General features: G+C 38.5%; 1 protein-coding gene across 1 annotated transcript; it reads right to left on the bottom strand.

Moving 5' to 3' along the window:
• Positions 1–1,019: 1,019 nt before the first annotated feature.
• CNOT11 (CCR4-NOT transcription complex subunit 11) lies at positions 1,020–14,198 on the bottom strand. The gene is made up of 7 exons (XM_026851347.1): positions 14,087–14,198; positions 13,092–13,256; positions 8,610–8,762; positions 7,840–8,042; positions 6,882–7,084; positions 3,919–4,015; positions 1,020–1,370 (listed from the first exon to the last, which is right to left on the bottom strand). Exons 1-7 carry the CDS (start codon positions 14,196–14,198, stop codon positions 1,173–1,175), a joined length of 1,131 nt encoding a protein of 376 aa, XP_026707148.1. The 3' UTR covers positions 1,020–1,172.
• Between the last annotated feature and the right edge of the window lie 20 nt (positions 14,199–14,218).

A 14,218-nucleotide genomic window follows, 5' to 3' on the forward strand; every position in this document is an offset into this window, starting at 1 on the left:
TAGTTGGCCTAGTACATCTTAACCCCTAATGACCAGAGAATACTTCTCACAAAACTTCTTACCAAAAGACTGCTGCATCAGCGTGATGGGATTTTCAATCCAAGTAATTTAGTAACTTAAATTACTTGGAAAGAAAAAGCCAAATGACACTCTTGACCTTGCATTATTGATCTTGTACTTCACAAAAATTTGAAAAGCATATGCAGATTTAAGACAGCTTTCATTTATCAAGTAACATTAAATTAAAACTAGCTAGCTTTTCAAGTTACTTGCATTTTCAGTCTCAGAGCATAAATAACAGCAGCTATTCTACTATCAGTTTAATACTTGAGCAGACTCCTTCCCCAGTTTCCATAACACCTGAATGGTGCTCTAACTATAGGCTTTAGAAGGAAGATGCTAATAACTTCAATTTTGGTAGTCACAGAGCAATTGCCTATGCAACTTTTGAAGCAAGAAGAGGCTCATAACTTGGATTATTATGGAAGAAATGGGACCATCTTTCCTCAGAAAAGCATTCTTACAAGCATAAAACAGGTGTGGTACTTCAACTACTGATGGCTGGTGGTATGAGGCCAGTATTCTGGGAAGATTCAGTGGTCTTGAAAGGAGAGAGGACTGCTCTGCATTTACAGCACACATACTTCATTTCTGCCATGCAAAGATAAGCCTTTAGCTTTTTCTAGACATAAAGACAGACTTTCCCTTACCAAAACCAGCATGCATCAGTAGAAGTTGTATCCAACTTCTAGAAAGTCTTGCACAGTCAAAAAAGCACAAACAGGAACCAAAGTTCCCTACCTTCATACAGGTTGACTAGTTATTCACAAACAGGTTTAGACACAAAGACAGTGAGTGCCAGATTAATACTTACATTTGCTGTGAAATGGCAACTATCATTTACATTCTCTCTGGAAGTAAGGCCTGTAGTTCAGATATGCATATGACATACAGAGTTAGACCCACAGTCAAAAATAGCATAAGTAAAGCCTAACACACTTCACAAACTCAAGCAAGTGTATCAGAAAAAGCAGTATTTATTGTTTAAATGCACAAAATGCTATTTATAATGTATTACATCATTAATCCAGTGATTTAAGTTTAAAATATACAATTAATTGGTACAGAATGCTGGCAGGGTTTGGGGCTTTTTTTCCAGAATCACAGTGGTTCTATTTTGATGTTTTTGTCTCTGATGGATTTTCCCCAGTGTCTAGTGTCTTCAGCAATCTGAAAAGACCAGCCGCTTCTCGTATCCGACTGAACTCGATGCAGAATGCTTGCACTTCTATAAACAAGTCCTGTACATTAATAATTTTGTTTCTGATTAAAGACTGAAGAAAGACACAGACAAGACGTACCAGGCGGTTCTGAAACAGAAGAGAGATCGTTTCACAATCCAAATAGATGTTTGCAACCAAGTCAGTTAAAGGACTGTTGGCCCCCAGCAGTACAACAGGCATTTTAGGAGCAATTTAGCTTCAGCAGTAATCCTGTTCCCCAGCTTTGTATGTGATGTCCTTACTCTTCCATCTCCCATACTACTACCATATTTTAAAAATGGACTCTGCTTTATAGGAATGTACTTCTGGATACAGGAGCTTTCTCAAGATAATTCCCATGCACAAATGAAGTACCACATCTACCTATGCACTATACTTAAATTCCTTTATTATGTAATTTCTGAATAGGCAGAGAGAAGGGATCTTAGTTTAAGACGGTATCACCACTATGGTCCGGCTTAGTCTTATTTTCTGTAATAACACCATAAAGAAAAATGAAGAGACTTCACATCTCAAAATTCCACAGCAGCACATGAAGGCACTCCAGATGGGAAGTGACAGCAGCAGAACTGATCCCAAATTTGTTTGGTGGGAAGTGCTTTGTTATTGAATTAGCACCTGGCCCTCTTGCTCCATTTTAGAAGAAAAGACAGTACCAGGGACACCTAATCCAAGAACATGCCTCAGAGCTCATGGCTCAATTTCCTTCCCGATCCAGTGCAAAGATGGAATCTCAGAACTGTTCCTCCTTCTCATGCTGGGAGTTGGGACGTGGAGACCTAGGAACTGGCACCTACAGTTTGTCATACACAGATCCATTCACTAACCACCTGCTTTATACAGAGTACATTTTTCATCAAGGACAAAACCAGATCTTTATCATTAAAGTGGTCTCACACTTCACATATTGTGAGAAAGAGTTGAACCCAAACCTTTCCCTAAAAGCTACTATATACATGAACAATGTTTATCAGACAGAACTGAGGAGACTTGAGATAAAGTGTCCAAAGTACTTTAGATTATTTGACACTGCAAATAAGCTATCAGCTATTTGTACAGGAACTGAGCTTACTATTGCAAAATCTGATACCTATACCAAGAAAATTCAGAAACTGAACAACTTATTTCCTTCTCTGCAACACAAAGTTGCAAGAGTAACTTTTGAGGAACATGAAACTCGGAACAAAAGTACAAATGCAAGATAATGGCTGACACCCAATTTCTGAGGATCATGCCTCTTCCAATAGGAGTGGTTTTGTACCATACTTTTCAAACAAAACATCTTGTGTCTTAGTTGCTGTGAGGCCTCATACACAGTATTAACAAAAGTTAGATCTCACAAGCTTTGCACGCTACTTGGTGATTGATACACGTTCCTTGACACTGTTCTTTTTTGTCCTGTGTCCCTGAAGCACAGCTGCTATATGCTCTCAGCAGCCCCTCTGAGCACAGTGTCCCACCCTGTAGGCACACTCTTAGCTGCAGCCCAGGTCTGCTGCTATTTTCCTATTCTACCAAATGTATAGGCACAGCTACTCAGCAGGTCACAGACAAGCCACCCATGTGTATCTGGCAGAGTACAGAAGCAGAAACAGCAGCAGCTACCAAAAGAACAAATGGTTAGTCATCATCCAGAAGGGTACTGAGAACAAGACATAGGGGTTTTTGCTGTTATCTAAAAACCACATGCACCCATATTCTGTGTACTACATGCAATTGTCATCTCTGGAGCTTAAGGATATAGTAGAGCTACAGAAGGCACTGAAGGAGGACACCAAAAAAGCTTAAGGGAAAGGAACAGCTACCTTGTTGAAAGAGACTAAAGAGGTTACAGTCACTCCATGCTGAGAGGAAAAAGCTGAGGCAGAACTTGGTCAAGATTCACAGAGCCTTGGGTAAACTGAACATGGAACTTTTTCCCCAATGACATATCCAAGAAAACAAGTTCTACTGGGCACTTGGTGAAACCAACAGATTGGTTTAGGATAGAAGGAAATACCTTGCACAGCATGTAGACAACCATACATGCCAAAGGTGTGGAAACCTCCCCAGGGGATAAAGATCCTTGAAGACTACAACTTGCATGCTGGTACTGAGGAATTACGACAGGCTTGGGAAGCAGAGTACAGTGTTGAGAAGACAAGGATTTTAGGTTTTTGAGGAGATCTGCAAACTGTTGTAGGTCGTGATTGGAGAGCAAGACTTTAACATGAGTTTTGTTAACGTCACTTCAAAGGTCTGGAAGTGGTAGGCATACTTGTACAGGAAAAAAAACTTGAAGCTTAAAACTAAGCAGAAGGCCAACAACTAATACTGGGGACAAAGAGAAGGACACTGTGTGACAGATAAACCTTGTGCATGTTAAGGACCCAAGTCACATAAAACTGCAGTTTTACCAAGGATAAGTTTATTATGTCTACAGAAAAACAGGGAATGGTAATGACCTGTGAAGTCTTGTAAAAAGGTGAATAAACCTCTGTTAAACACTATAAAGAACTGCACAGTGTAGAAAAAAAACCCACAAGCTTTTGAAATAAAGAAGCAGTAAGACAGAATAATGATATCAGCTTTATCTCAACACGTACAGAGCAATACATGGGACTCTTTCTCCTAACCAATTTACTTAAGTACTCACCTGCATATATTTGTCTTTAATCTGTTCACAGGTGGAGATACAATTGGAGATATAAAGATGAATAAATTCAGGTGGGAGATCAACTGCAGTAGTAAGCCTGTTCAAATTAAAAATATCCAGTGGTTTATGAAGCCATACATCTAGTGATCCCATTGCAAAACAGTTGAGTTAAACCAGCTTTTTATGACATGACTGGCAGTGACCTAATATCACAGGTCTCTGATCATTTAAATTTCTTCATTAACTTTTTTTAACTCTGACACAGTACAGAAGCTGAGTTAGATTGGTTTACAGTGTATCTGACACACCTACAAACATTTGCTATGTATTACACAAATGAGTCAATACTAGTTTTCAATTTACAGTGAGGCCTCCAAGCTGTCGAAGTACCAAGATTCTTCTGCAATAAGCACTGCGATACAATTTTGCTTATCCATATTTGAATTTTAGGTACTGAACCTAAATATCAAACTCCTTCCTTAAGTATACAAGCAGAGGAGCTCCTTTGTTGTGACAAAAGATCAGATTCCCTAGTTCCTTCTGATCCAAATTTTAGTCCTAGGAACTGAAACAATATGAATATCTACAGATCACATAAAAGAGACCCTGATTAGATGAAAATGTTAAATAGAGATTAATGAGGCATGATACTCTCAGAAGCTTCATACTACAGAAGAACTAGAGAACTACTGCATCAAAGAATGAATGGTTTTAGTGTATTTTTAAGGGTTAACAGCAAAGCACACCTATTCATGGTTTAACAATACTGACTACTAAAGTATTTGAGCTGCCACTGTTATTGTTTTAATTAATTGAAAAAGCAATACAGCTCTCAAGGGAACAACATACTCTAAATGTAGAGCTGCCATAAAGTTACAACAGAATTTGACCAAAGTAACTCTAACCAGTCCTATTTCTAGTAGTGAAGGTGAGGGACAACAGGAAAAACAGTGCATGTTTTAGACATTTCAGTTTCAAGTTTTTGTGTTATTTCACCTAAAAATCAGTGTCTCCCTGTTTGCACTGACAGTCATTTTACAGTTTGGGAACAGCTGTTCCTATGGTAGTTAGCTGTGGAAGAACCATCATGCCTGACTGGTAGTACAGCAATCCTGGACAGTAATAAAACTCTCTTCTTACCACTAGTTCTCTGTGACCAACTTCAGGGCAGTTACTGCTGTCAGTCTGCACCAGTAGGAAGAGATTTATTGCAGAAATGTTTCTTTCCTCAAATGATATTTAAGGTGTAATTCAACTCTGCTGCCGAACAGGGCTGATTTGGTTGTTCACATTCAGTAATTGCCAAGAAACAGAAGTAAGTGGGAGAGATGCACTTTTGTAGTTTGTGGGGATTAGCTTGTCTGAGAAGTTTTCCCACTGAAGGGGCTAGCATTCCTGTTAAGAAAATGGGTTGTACCTATACGCAGAGGCTATTCCCAATGAAGAGAGGGCATAAACACAAAGCAGGATGGCTATTTAACAATACCACCTTTTGTTCACTTAATCCACATCAAGAATGCAAGTTGCATTTAAGCAGATTAGGGTGGCGTTAACTTTTTATGGAGGATTCTCACAATAACTGCCCTTTGTCCCACTGTAGTCTTCTGTCTTCCACACAAGTATACCCCAAGAAGGATCAAAATTAACATTTCCAGATGTCCTAATAAAACATAACTGTCACCTCAGATGAAAAAGAAGACAGAACCTAGAGATGAGGCTAATTTTTAGGTATGAGAAAAGGATGGGAATTCTTCCATCAGGAACAACTGGACTATGACCCATTAGAGGGAGTCACTAGATTAGAAGGACAGTCACTACAGTGACAAAACCATACTTGCAGCTTCCTGGGACATAGGACATGTACTTGCTAGTGAAATTTATGTATTAATCAGAAACCTGATGTCTCAATAAAAGTTTAGACATATTATAGATTGCAGCAACAGACTCCCTTAAATGATAACCATTTTAAATATTGCTTTGATCTGAACATATCAGTTTGATAAAATGATTTTCTAGTAATTATCAACTCCAGTTGAAGTTACCCACAACACAATATTTCCCCACTTTTCCAAGTAGAAACACTTTGCTAATATTAAGAGTAACACAGTGTTTTCTTTGAAGAAGCCTCTCCATTTTTGAAGCAGGGATTGAAAGATTAACTAGCGTAGCGCCTGTGCAAAAAATGTGCTTTTTACCATATCTAGTATGATAAAATATGGTATGTTATACATAATTAATCTAAAATGATCATTTTCATTAAAAGCAAAAATTTAATTATATAACATTATAAATAATGTAAAATTTAATATATATGCCTCCACCATCACATCCTTCTGCTGGGAAACTGTTGGGTTTTTTCCTGTTAAGTTGCACTTTTGGTACTGCAAACAGGAAGCTGTTAAAATTACAGTAATATTTTAAAATAGCACTGCTGTAAAAAGGAACTTCAAAATTGGCAGTACTCTCTGAACTTCACACCAAAGATGTTCAAGAGGTGCAATTCTTTATTATCAATCCACAGCTAACTTTACAAACTTAGTCTGGACTAAAATAAGAAGTTTTTTTCTTTAACTACAGGCACCACCAACAAGGAACTACACAAAAAGCAAGTGAAACTGTTACGAAAGAAACAGACTTAAGACAGTCCAGTAGTCATAGAAAGCAACAATCCATAGCACCCTCTTCCTCTGCAAGATTAATCAGAGCACACTGTCTTACTATTAAAAGAGTATCAGAAAAGCAAAACACAACCAGCATAGAGAAATTGAAAAAAGAATGATAATTTGATACTCTTTTCCTTCACTGTAATCTGACTAGTCATTTATTCAATTCCTGTTACTTCTGGTAGTCTTTGGAATGCATCCAAATACAGCCCTGTGGCCAGCCTCACAATCACTTAATAAGTGTTCAGTTATTTACTTACATACTTAAGGAAACATTCTTAGATTTGAGATAGCACTCACCGATTTACGACTTCCATTGAATGTAAGGACATGTCCATGTTGACCAAGACAGAAAAATACTCTGTTATTTGACTAGATTGCATCAGTTTCAGCAACATTTCTATAGCTACTAAAGGATTATTTTCAACCAGGTCTGGCAGTTTGGCAGGAGTGAGACCAATATGGTAAACAAGCTTGGGGTCCTTTTCCAGTTCTCCAAGGAGCTGTAAAGAAAAAAAAGATGATTCAAGGTTTGGGGTTCCCCCCCACCCCACATTACTGCTTGAAGAAACTGCTGTAATACATCTAAGCTACAGGAGAATGAAAACCCTTTAGATTTAGGCATCTCTATTGAAAGCCACTGGAGGTATACTTTAAAATCTGTATGTAAAGGCAGCTGTGCCCATAAAATGTGCTTTGATAAGGCATTTAGTGGTCTTTCATCAGTGGGTGGCAAGGGAGGTAGAAAAAACGTGAAAAGTTTCAGCCTTCTTCAGCTTCCTGTCATCCTGTCCAGTGGAAAGAAACCTCAATTTTGAGTTCAGTCACAAAAAGCTATGTAAATAAATTATATTTTATAGCACTAGCATAATGATTATTAAAAATTCCCACTGAAATCAGGGGTAATGCTATCAGACCAAAGGGGAAAAAAAAAAATAGTTCAGTGTTGGCATTTCTGAAATAATTACTTATCAAAAGCTTCTACATAAGCACGGACAACTTCATTATAACATTTTTCCATGCAGAAAATCATTGGTGCCACTTATTGATCAACTGTAACTATGTCCAATCCATGCTATAAAGATTTCTTCCTTATTCATACAAACCCAAGTCAAAACTCTTGCGTTTTACAGTTTAAAGTCCTTGCAGTTTCCTGAATCCAAACACAGATCAATTAAAGTGATAAAAGTTTTCTAAAATACATGAGTTAATAGCTTGTTATATAATCATTTTAGAGAGAAAAGTGCATGATACTTACCTGTGTTTGCTGGGGGGAAGTCAAGGGGCTTTTAAAAGCTTTTGCCATGATTCTTTTTATCTCAACTCCAGTGCTGTTCTTAACACACATTGATTTATCCCACTGAATTGTGTGATCTGGCTCTATTGGATTTAACCATGCCAACTCATCCTCACATATATGGAGTGGAGGTGGTGGTCGAATAAACTCTGGTCGAAAGTGACCTAAAATGGCAACAACGTGAAATATTTTTTAAGCTTCAGGTATACAGTTTTACACCAGTACAAAAAGAAGACTCCGAAGCCCCCAATACTTTAAGCTATTATAATACCAAAACCAGCATTATGATCTTATTTGCCTCCCAGAAAAACATTCATTTCTGGTTTTTAGCGATGCTGTTACAAGCCTGTTTTTCCTCGATTTAGATCACTAAGTTACTGATTGTATGGTCTGGTTTCCTTCCACAGGAACTGCTTCCTTAGAAGGTGTTCACAGTCAATGCAAACCTTAGTGTAGGGGACTAAGATCTGAAGGGCATCAGAGCCGGTGTTTTCACCAAGAGATGACATGGGTAACAGCTTGAAGACAGCTCCAGTTTTTTTAGAAGTTCGGAAACATGAACACTAGAGTCTGACCTGGAGACTGCCTGACAGTTTTTCACTGTGTCATTCATTTTCATTCCCATTTCATACCTTGAAAATACTTCTGAATTACATTACATTTCATCAGGAGAAGTGTATTAACATAGCATGTCATGAGTTACAGAAACAAAGATGTGAAAATACACATACTTTCTATAGGAGGTTTTGGTCCACTCACTAGGGCTTCCGTGATCTGGGAGGCAACGGAACTGTCAAAACCAGAGTTGGAAGAATCTGGGTCAGGATCACTGAGAATGCTGGGGAAGCTGGCCTTGCTCTGCGTTGGCAACTCAGACTGACGTTCTGAAAGAAGAACAGTCCATAATATTAAAGCATAAAATTGAAACAGAGATGCCTGGAATACTAAAAGTAATGAGAAACAAGCAGCTTTAGACAAGAACTAGCTTTAAAAACACCAGATAACGTCAACATGAAATTTAGTACCGTGTCAGGCAGCTAGTACTCAAGGGTGCTGGCTGACAGACCAGGGACAGAGGTATGCAGCAAGGATAAAGAAGAAAAAGAAATTAAACTGAAACATAGTCTTGGCTTTATAAAAGGTAACTGATGTAATCTGTGTCTAAAAGCATGTTAGTAGGTTCCCATGGTACTCCTGAAAGAGTTCACATGCTGTATCTAGTTTTGCAATCACTTCTTCTCACAGTAGGGAAGTGAAAAAAATCTACACAGATACATTTACAGACTGCAGTTGATAATGGTCATACTAGACCTGAAGTCAGCTATTCAAATTCATCCAAAACATTTCAGTGGAATTGTGTAAGCTACTTTTGCATTCACTGTCAAGCTACAGTAAGTACTTGTATGGAAAAAGATATTTAAATGTTATATAATTCTGTGTACATCCTCATTAAAGCAAACCTGAGAGAAGCAGAAAGAGTCCCTTTCAAGGCCAAGTTACAGGACATAAACAAGTTACATAATATTATGGTTAGTATGTACAACTGAAGACTTGATGAAACTGGCCAAAAATAAACTGTGGGGCTCGACACTTGCACTGTCAGATTTTTAGGTGTTCTTCTGTCACAATCTATCATTCTTCTCTGCCTGAAGACTTAATGGCTGATCTTCTATATTCTCTGTACTATTAAGAGATCATGTTTTCCATTGCTGTGGTAAAAAATCCCCATCAGACAAAAAACAGAAGAAAACCACTACAGAACACCACCTGACACTCCTTCCCCCACCCACTTAACAGAGAACATTAAGAAGCAGATTAAGCCTTAAGTAATCTGAAATCCAAAATTGTTGGTACCACACAAGCAATCCCTTGAAAAAGTTCGACGTGAAACTAAACACCATTCCTTTTCCTGACCAATTAAGCATAGTGCTGTCAAATTTAGTGTATTGTCCCTATCGGTTCTAAAGTGTGCTTGCTCTTTTTTGTGCAACCATGTTGACCCTTTTCAGCCTCCCATGAATATGAACTACTTCATATAACTCCAAATCCATGAGATACTGAAACTGTGAGTGATAGAAGGATAATCCAAACAAAGCACCACCCACTGCTAATTTCTTTTTTGGCTCTGTCCTATTTCATCCAATTATTTCAGATCACACAACCATTTGCATATATGCTCACTGAAGTAGCATAGCAGGATATGTTTTTCTGTTAAAAACAACTAGCATACTTCTCAGTTATTTGCAAAATAACAAGTCTAAAGCCAAAGTCCAAATCAGCTGGTTTATAAAACATGTCTTCTACTTTACAAACTGTTTCAAACTCCATCTTGTGAGTACCTTCATTTAGCCACTGAACTGAAGGGTTGATTTAACAAATTAAGTTGGGGGGGAAGGTATTGGGTCTTTTTTCAGTCTTTTTATTTACAGTCTAGAACTTAAATCCATCAGTTGGTAAAAGTAAGTCACTGATTTGTTTGTATCCTCAATTTCAAATGACTAATGATGCTTAATCAGAAATATAGAAGTTTAAGAGTCAGTCCTTCAATTCACTGATTTTAGAAACCTGCATGAGACTTTGAGTACACACATTGAAGCTCAAAAGCTCACCCACCCTCACTGCTTCAAGAATTATGGCTGGATCAACAGTTTCAGGTAAGCAGAAGCCACAATTAGAACATGATGATTTAACACGAAAGAATAGAATACCTTGAACTAAGACATTTAAATTTTTTAAAAAGCAATCTGAAAACAATCACTTAGGTTCCTCTATGGAGAGATTTTTTTTTTTTCTTCTTACAGGTAAGAAGAAACTCTGTGATTCTTAAAGGAAAGCTCTACAATGTATTACAAACTTAACTTTCATACAGGTCAATTACTCTTAAATCAAATAAGGGTTAGCAGACAAAACTGTTAGGAGCACTTTGCCATAAGATGCATCCCTGTAACTAGTCAAAAATTACATTTTTGATACGATAACAACACTATCAAAAACACCACCAGATCAACAAAACCAAGTTACAGGGAGAGACGAAGGCTCAAATGAACTTTCTGTAGACCAAAGAGAGAAGAGAATAAGACTCAGTTTTAATACTCATTCCCAAGATGCTCTGTTCCAATTTACTTTTTTGGTTTGGTTTTTTTTTTTTTGAGCAGGGCTGACAGGGGATGGGGGGGGACAGGGGACAGTCACAGACAACACCAACAGAACAAAAAAACAAAAAAGAAAATCAAAACTAGAAAAACCACTACACAGCTGCAAGTGAGTTGTCACAATGAACTCTCAAATTCAGAAGACAAGCCAAATATTTTTTGCTTCCCTTTACAAAAAAGAAGGATCAGGATAGCTATACTGACTGAAAGAAAATAATGCTTTCTAAATTAAGTTGATTAAAGCAAGTCAAAATCATCCTGCTCTAAATAGCCCTGAATTTGTCTCAGGGACCACAATTTTAAAGGGCCACCAAATCTTACAGCTGTTACATTCTGTGAAATGCTGGGGGGCAAGAGCTGTAAACCAAACACCCCAAATACTGTATCTAATCACCATCACCCTGCACCACCTTTATTCTGCATATTGTATCAATAGGAGAAATATACTGAAGACCTGTGAAAAACTCACAGACCTTCCAAAACACAGACAGACAGACAGGAGGCATCACAATATTAAAACAAGCCAAAGATTTATCTTCTAAGAATAGAAAGCAGACTTTTATTCTAGGGAGCTACAGCAAGAAGTCTGAGAAAGACAGCATAAAGCTTTTTCAAATGCAGCTTGTTTTGTTACATAACTCCTACAACTGCTCAAAAGCAATTAATTATGCATGTTTACTGGATTATGTAAAAAACGATACAAGCACATCTTACAGGGCTTAATTTTGCAAAGCACCATTAATGACTTTGTACTGTACTTTTAAGTCATCACTGCCTTCTCTTTCAAAAAAAAGAAAAAAAAAGGACAAAATAAAACACGTGGCCTAGAGTACCCGTCCACACAACTACAGTTTTGAGGTTCTCTGCATGTTTCATTTTTAATGAGAACAAACTGTTCAGAAGGTAAACACAGTGCCAAGGGGAAAACAAGTAAAAACAAATGACAAAGCTCCAGGCTTCTCTGAGTCATCACATATGACTTGTGTTAAAAAATCACAAGTTACCTTAAGTTTCACAAAATCTGAATTCATTAATGTATTCTAGAAAACACAGACAGGGAGAACAGAAGAACCAGAAGGGTTTGTCTCATCTGTGACTGTATGTTAAGGTATTCAATTTGCATTTGCAAAAGATCCCAGTCTGGAAACAGTAGCTGAGGAGGACACCAGAGGACATTTATACTGTCCCTCGTTCACAGTGTACATCACAGCATAACAAGTCCATGCCAGATTCTGCGGAAAAAGTGACAATACCAAGATACAATTGCAGGATGGAGAAAGCCTAATTAGTGCCTGACTTCAGAGCAATAAACCACATTGTACATATATAGAAGAGGGATGGTCAGTTTTCAAGCAAGTGAGTCCATTTGCACACACCTAGGAAAAAAACACGATTTTTTTGGTGTTCAAACAGGGTCCTTGTTTCCAACAATATTTTCTATTTCAGATTAGCTCCAGATATGACTCATCAGTCAGCGTGATGAGAACAATCACAATCTTGCTCCTTTTCTCCTGTCAGAGGACAAGCATCACATTGCTTTTCTTTTCAATCTAGTAAAAGTAGACCACCTTCCCACTCTTGAGCTAACGCTGTAAGATCTGACTTTATTTTAAAAAACTGAAGATGTAATTGTAATAGCCAATTTGCCAGGTACAGCTGAAATTACAGTATATGACAGCATTGCAGTTATGCCTGTTTTCTCATACTAGGAATACTGTAAAGAGTGAAAAGGGATAAAAATACACCAATAAAAAAAAAAATCACTCCAAAAAAAGGACCACAACACTTTAGATTAAATTCTTTCTACACTTGCAAAATGTCCTCATGTTTATGACAGTGACATATATGCTTAAAAAGCTGCTTCTTAAGTAGAATAAAACAGTTAAAACATAACCTCTGCTTGAAATTTCTCTATGTGCTTGAACATGGGATTGAAGACCCTAAAGCATAGTTCAACTTCTTTCATATTTAGGATAGATAAGAGTTTCTTGGGTAACTCATAGCCACATTACAATTGTAATTTCCATTCATAAGTGAACCACAGCCGCAAACCTTCCTTACCTGCTAATGCCAGCTGAAGCCCACTTATATCCACTGACTGGGCCATGTTCCCCACGTCCATGGAAGCAATCTGCCGAGGAGTCTTCTTGAACAGTTCTCTAGGGGGGGCCAACATCAGTTGAGAAAGAAAGAATTTTTCTGGAGGAGTTATGGGAGGTAAGAAGCCTATGAAGACAATGAAAAACAACAGGATTTTTAAGGCAGTAGCATTAACAGTTTCCATATGCTTCACACAGAACAAGCAAAACTCTAATATAAACTACTGTTTTATGGCAAGATGAGCACAGCTGAAGAGTCTTTGTGCATACATACAGAATTCTGTTATCTACTCAGCTCCTAAAGTAATGTATAATTTAGGGGGTTGGACCAGATGATCTTTAAAGGTCCCTTCCAACACAAACCGTGCGACTCTGTGAAAATACAGCATTACACTGATCGGCATCACGCATCTTGACATGCGACATCTGATGCTAAGTCAGTCACAGTTGTTTCTTTACACGCTTTCCAATTTAGACAACTAGCGACCTATTAAGTATGACCAGCCGTTGCAATTCATACTGTAACTTACAGAAGCAATTTTTTTAGAAACAGATTTACTGTTTCTAAATTGCTAAATCCATTGCTTATTTACAAAGACGCGAAAAAATACTTCACGGTTCAGTTTTAAGAGGTTCGTTTCACAGCTTTAAATCTGTCAAAAGCCTCCTACTACCTCCGGGTTTTCGTAACGGCTTTCTCCCCAGAATTCCGTGTTGTGGTCCAACCAAGAGGCCTATCTAACATCAAACCTAAAGATACTCGCCATGAAAAACTCCCACCGCTTTTTCCAGACGCGGAAAGCGAAACCGACGGGCTGGAAGCCTCGATCGGGCTGCAGTAAGGAAGCCAAGCCGCTGAAGTATGCCTCCGCCGGTTCCTCCCCTACCAAGAGGGCTCCTCTGTCTGTGTGTCCGTCCCCGTCCCCCCCTCCGGCCCGGCCCGGCGGCGGGACGCACCTGAGAGCGGGGTGCGCTCGGCCTCGTCGCCGCCGCGCTCGGGCGCGGGGTTGAGGAGGTGGGCGAAGACGGCGGCGAAGGGGTTGGCGGCGAGGGGCTCGGTGCGGTACATCTCCCAGAGGAGGTAGAGCG

Source organism: Athene cunicularia (assembly GCF_003259725.1).
Source record: "Athene cunicularia isolate RWA chromosome 1 unlocalized genomic scaffold, athCun1 chr1_part1, whole genome shotgun sequence".
In the NCBI taxonomy this organism is placed as follows: domain Eukaryota; kingdom Metazoa; phylum Chordata; class Aves; order Strigiformes; family Strigidae; genus Athene; species Athene cunicularia.

What these genes read in the sequence shown, in the direction of transcription:
- CNOT11 (XM_026851347.1), bottom strand. Translation starts at nt 14,198, where the DNA reads ATGTACCGCACCGAGCCCCTCGCCGCCAACCCCTTCGCCGCCGTCTTC. An exon ending in GCTTCAGCTGGCATTAGCAG is followed by an intron (nt 8,763 to 13,091) that starts GTAAGGAAGGTT and finishes TTCTTCTTTCAG; the next exon opens with AACGTCAGTCTGAGTTGCCA. An exon ending in TCAATGGAAGTCGTAAATCG is followed by an intron (nt 4,016 to 6,881) that starts GTGAGTGCTATC and finishes TAATTTGAACAG; the next exon opens with GCTTACTACTGCAGTTGATC.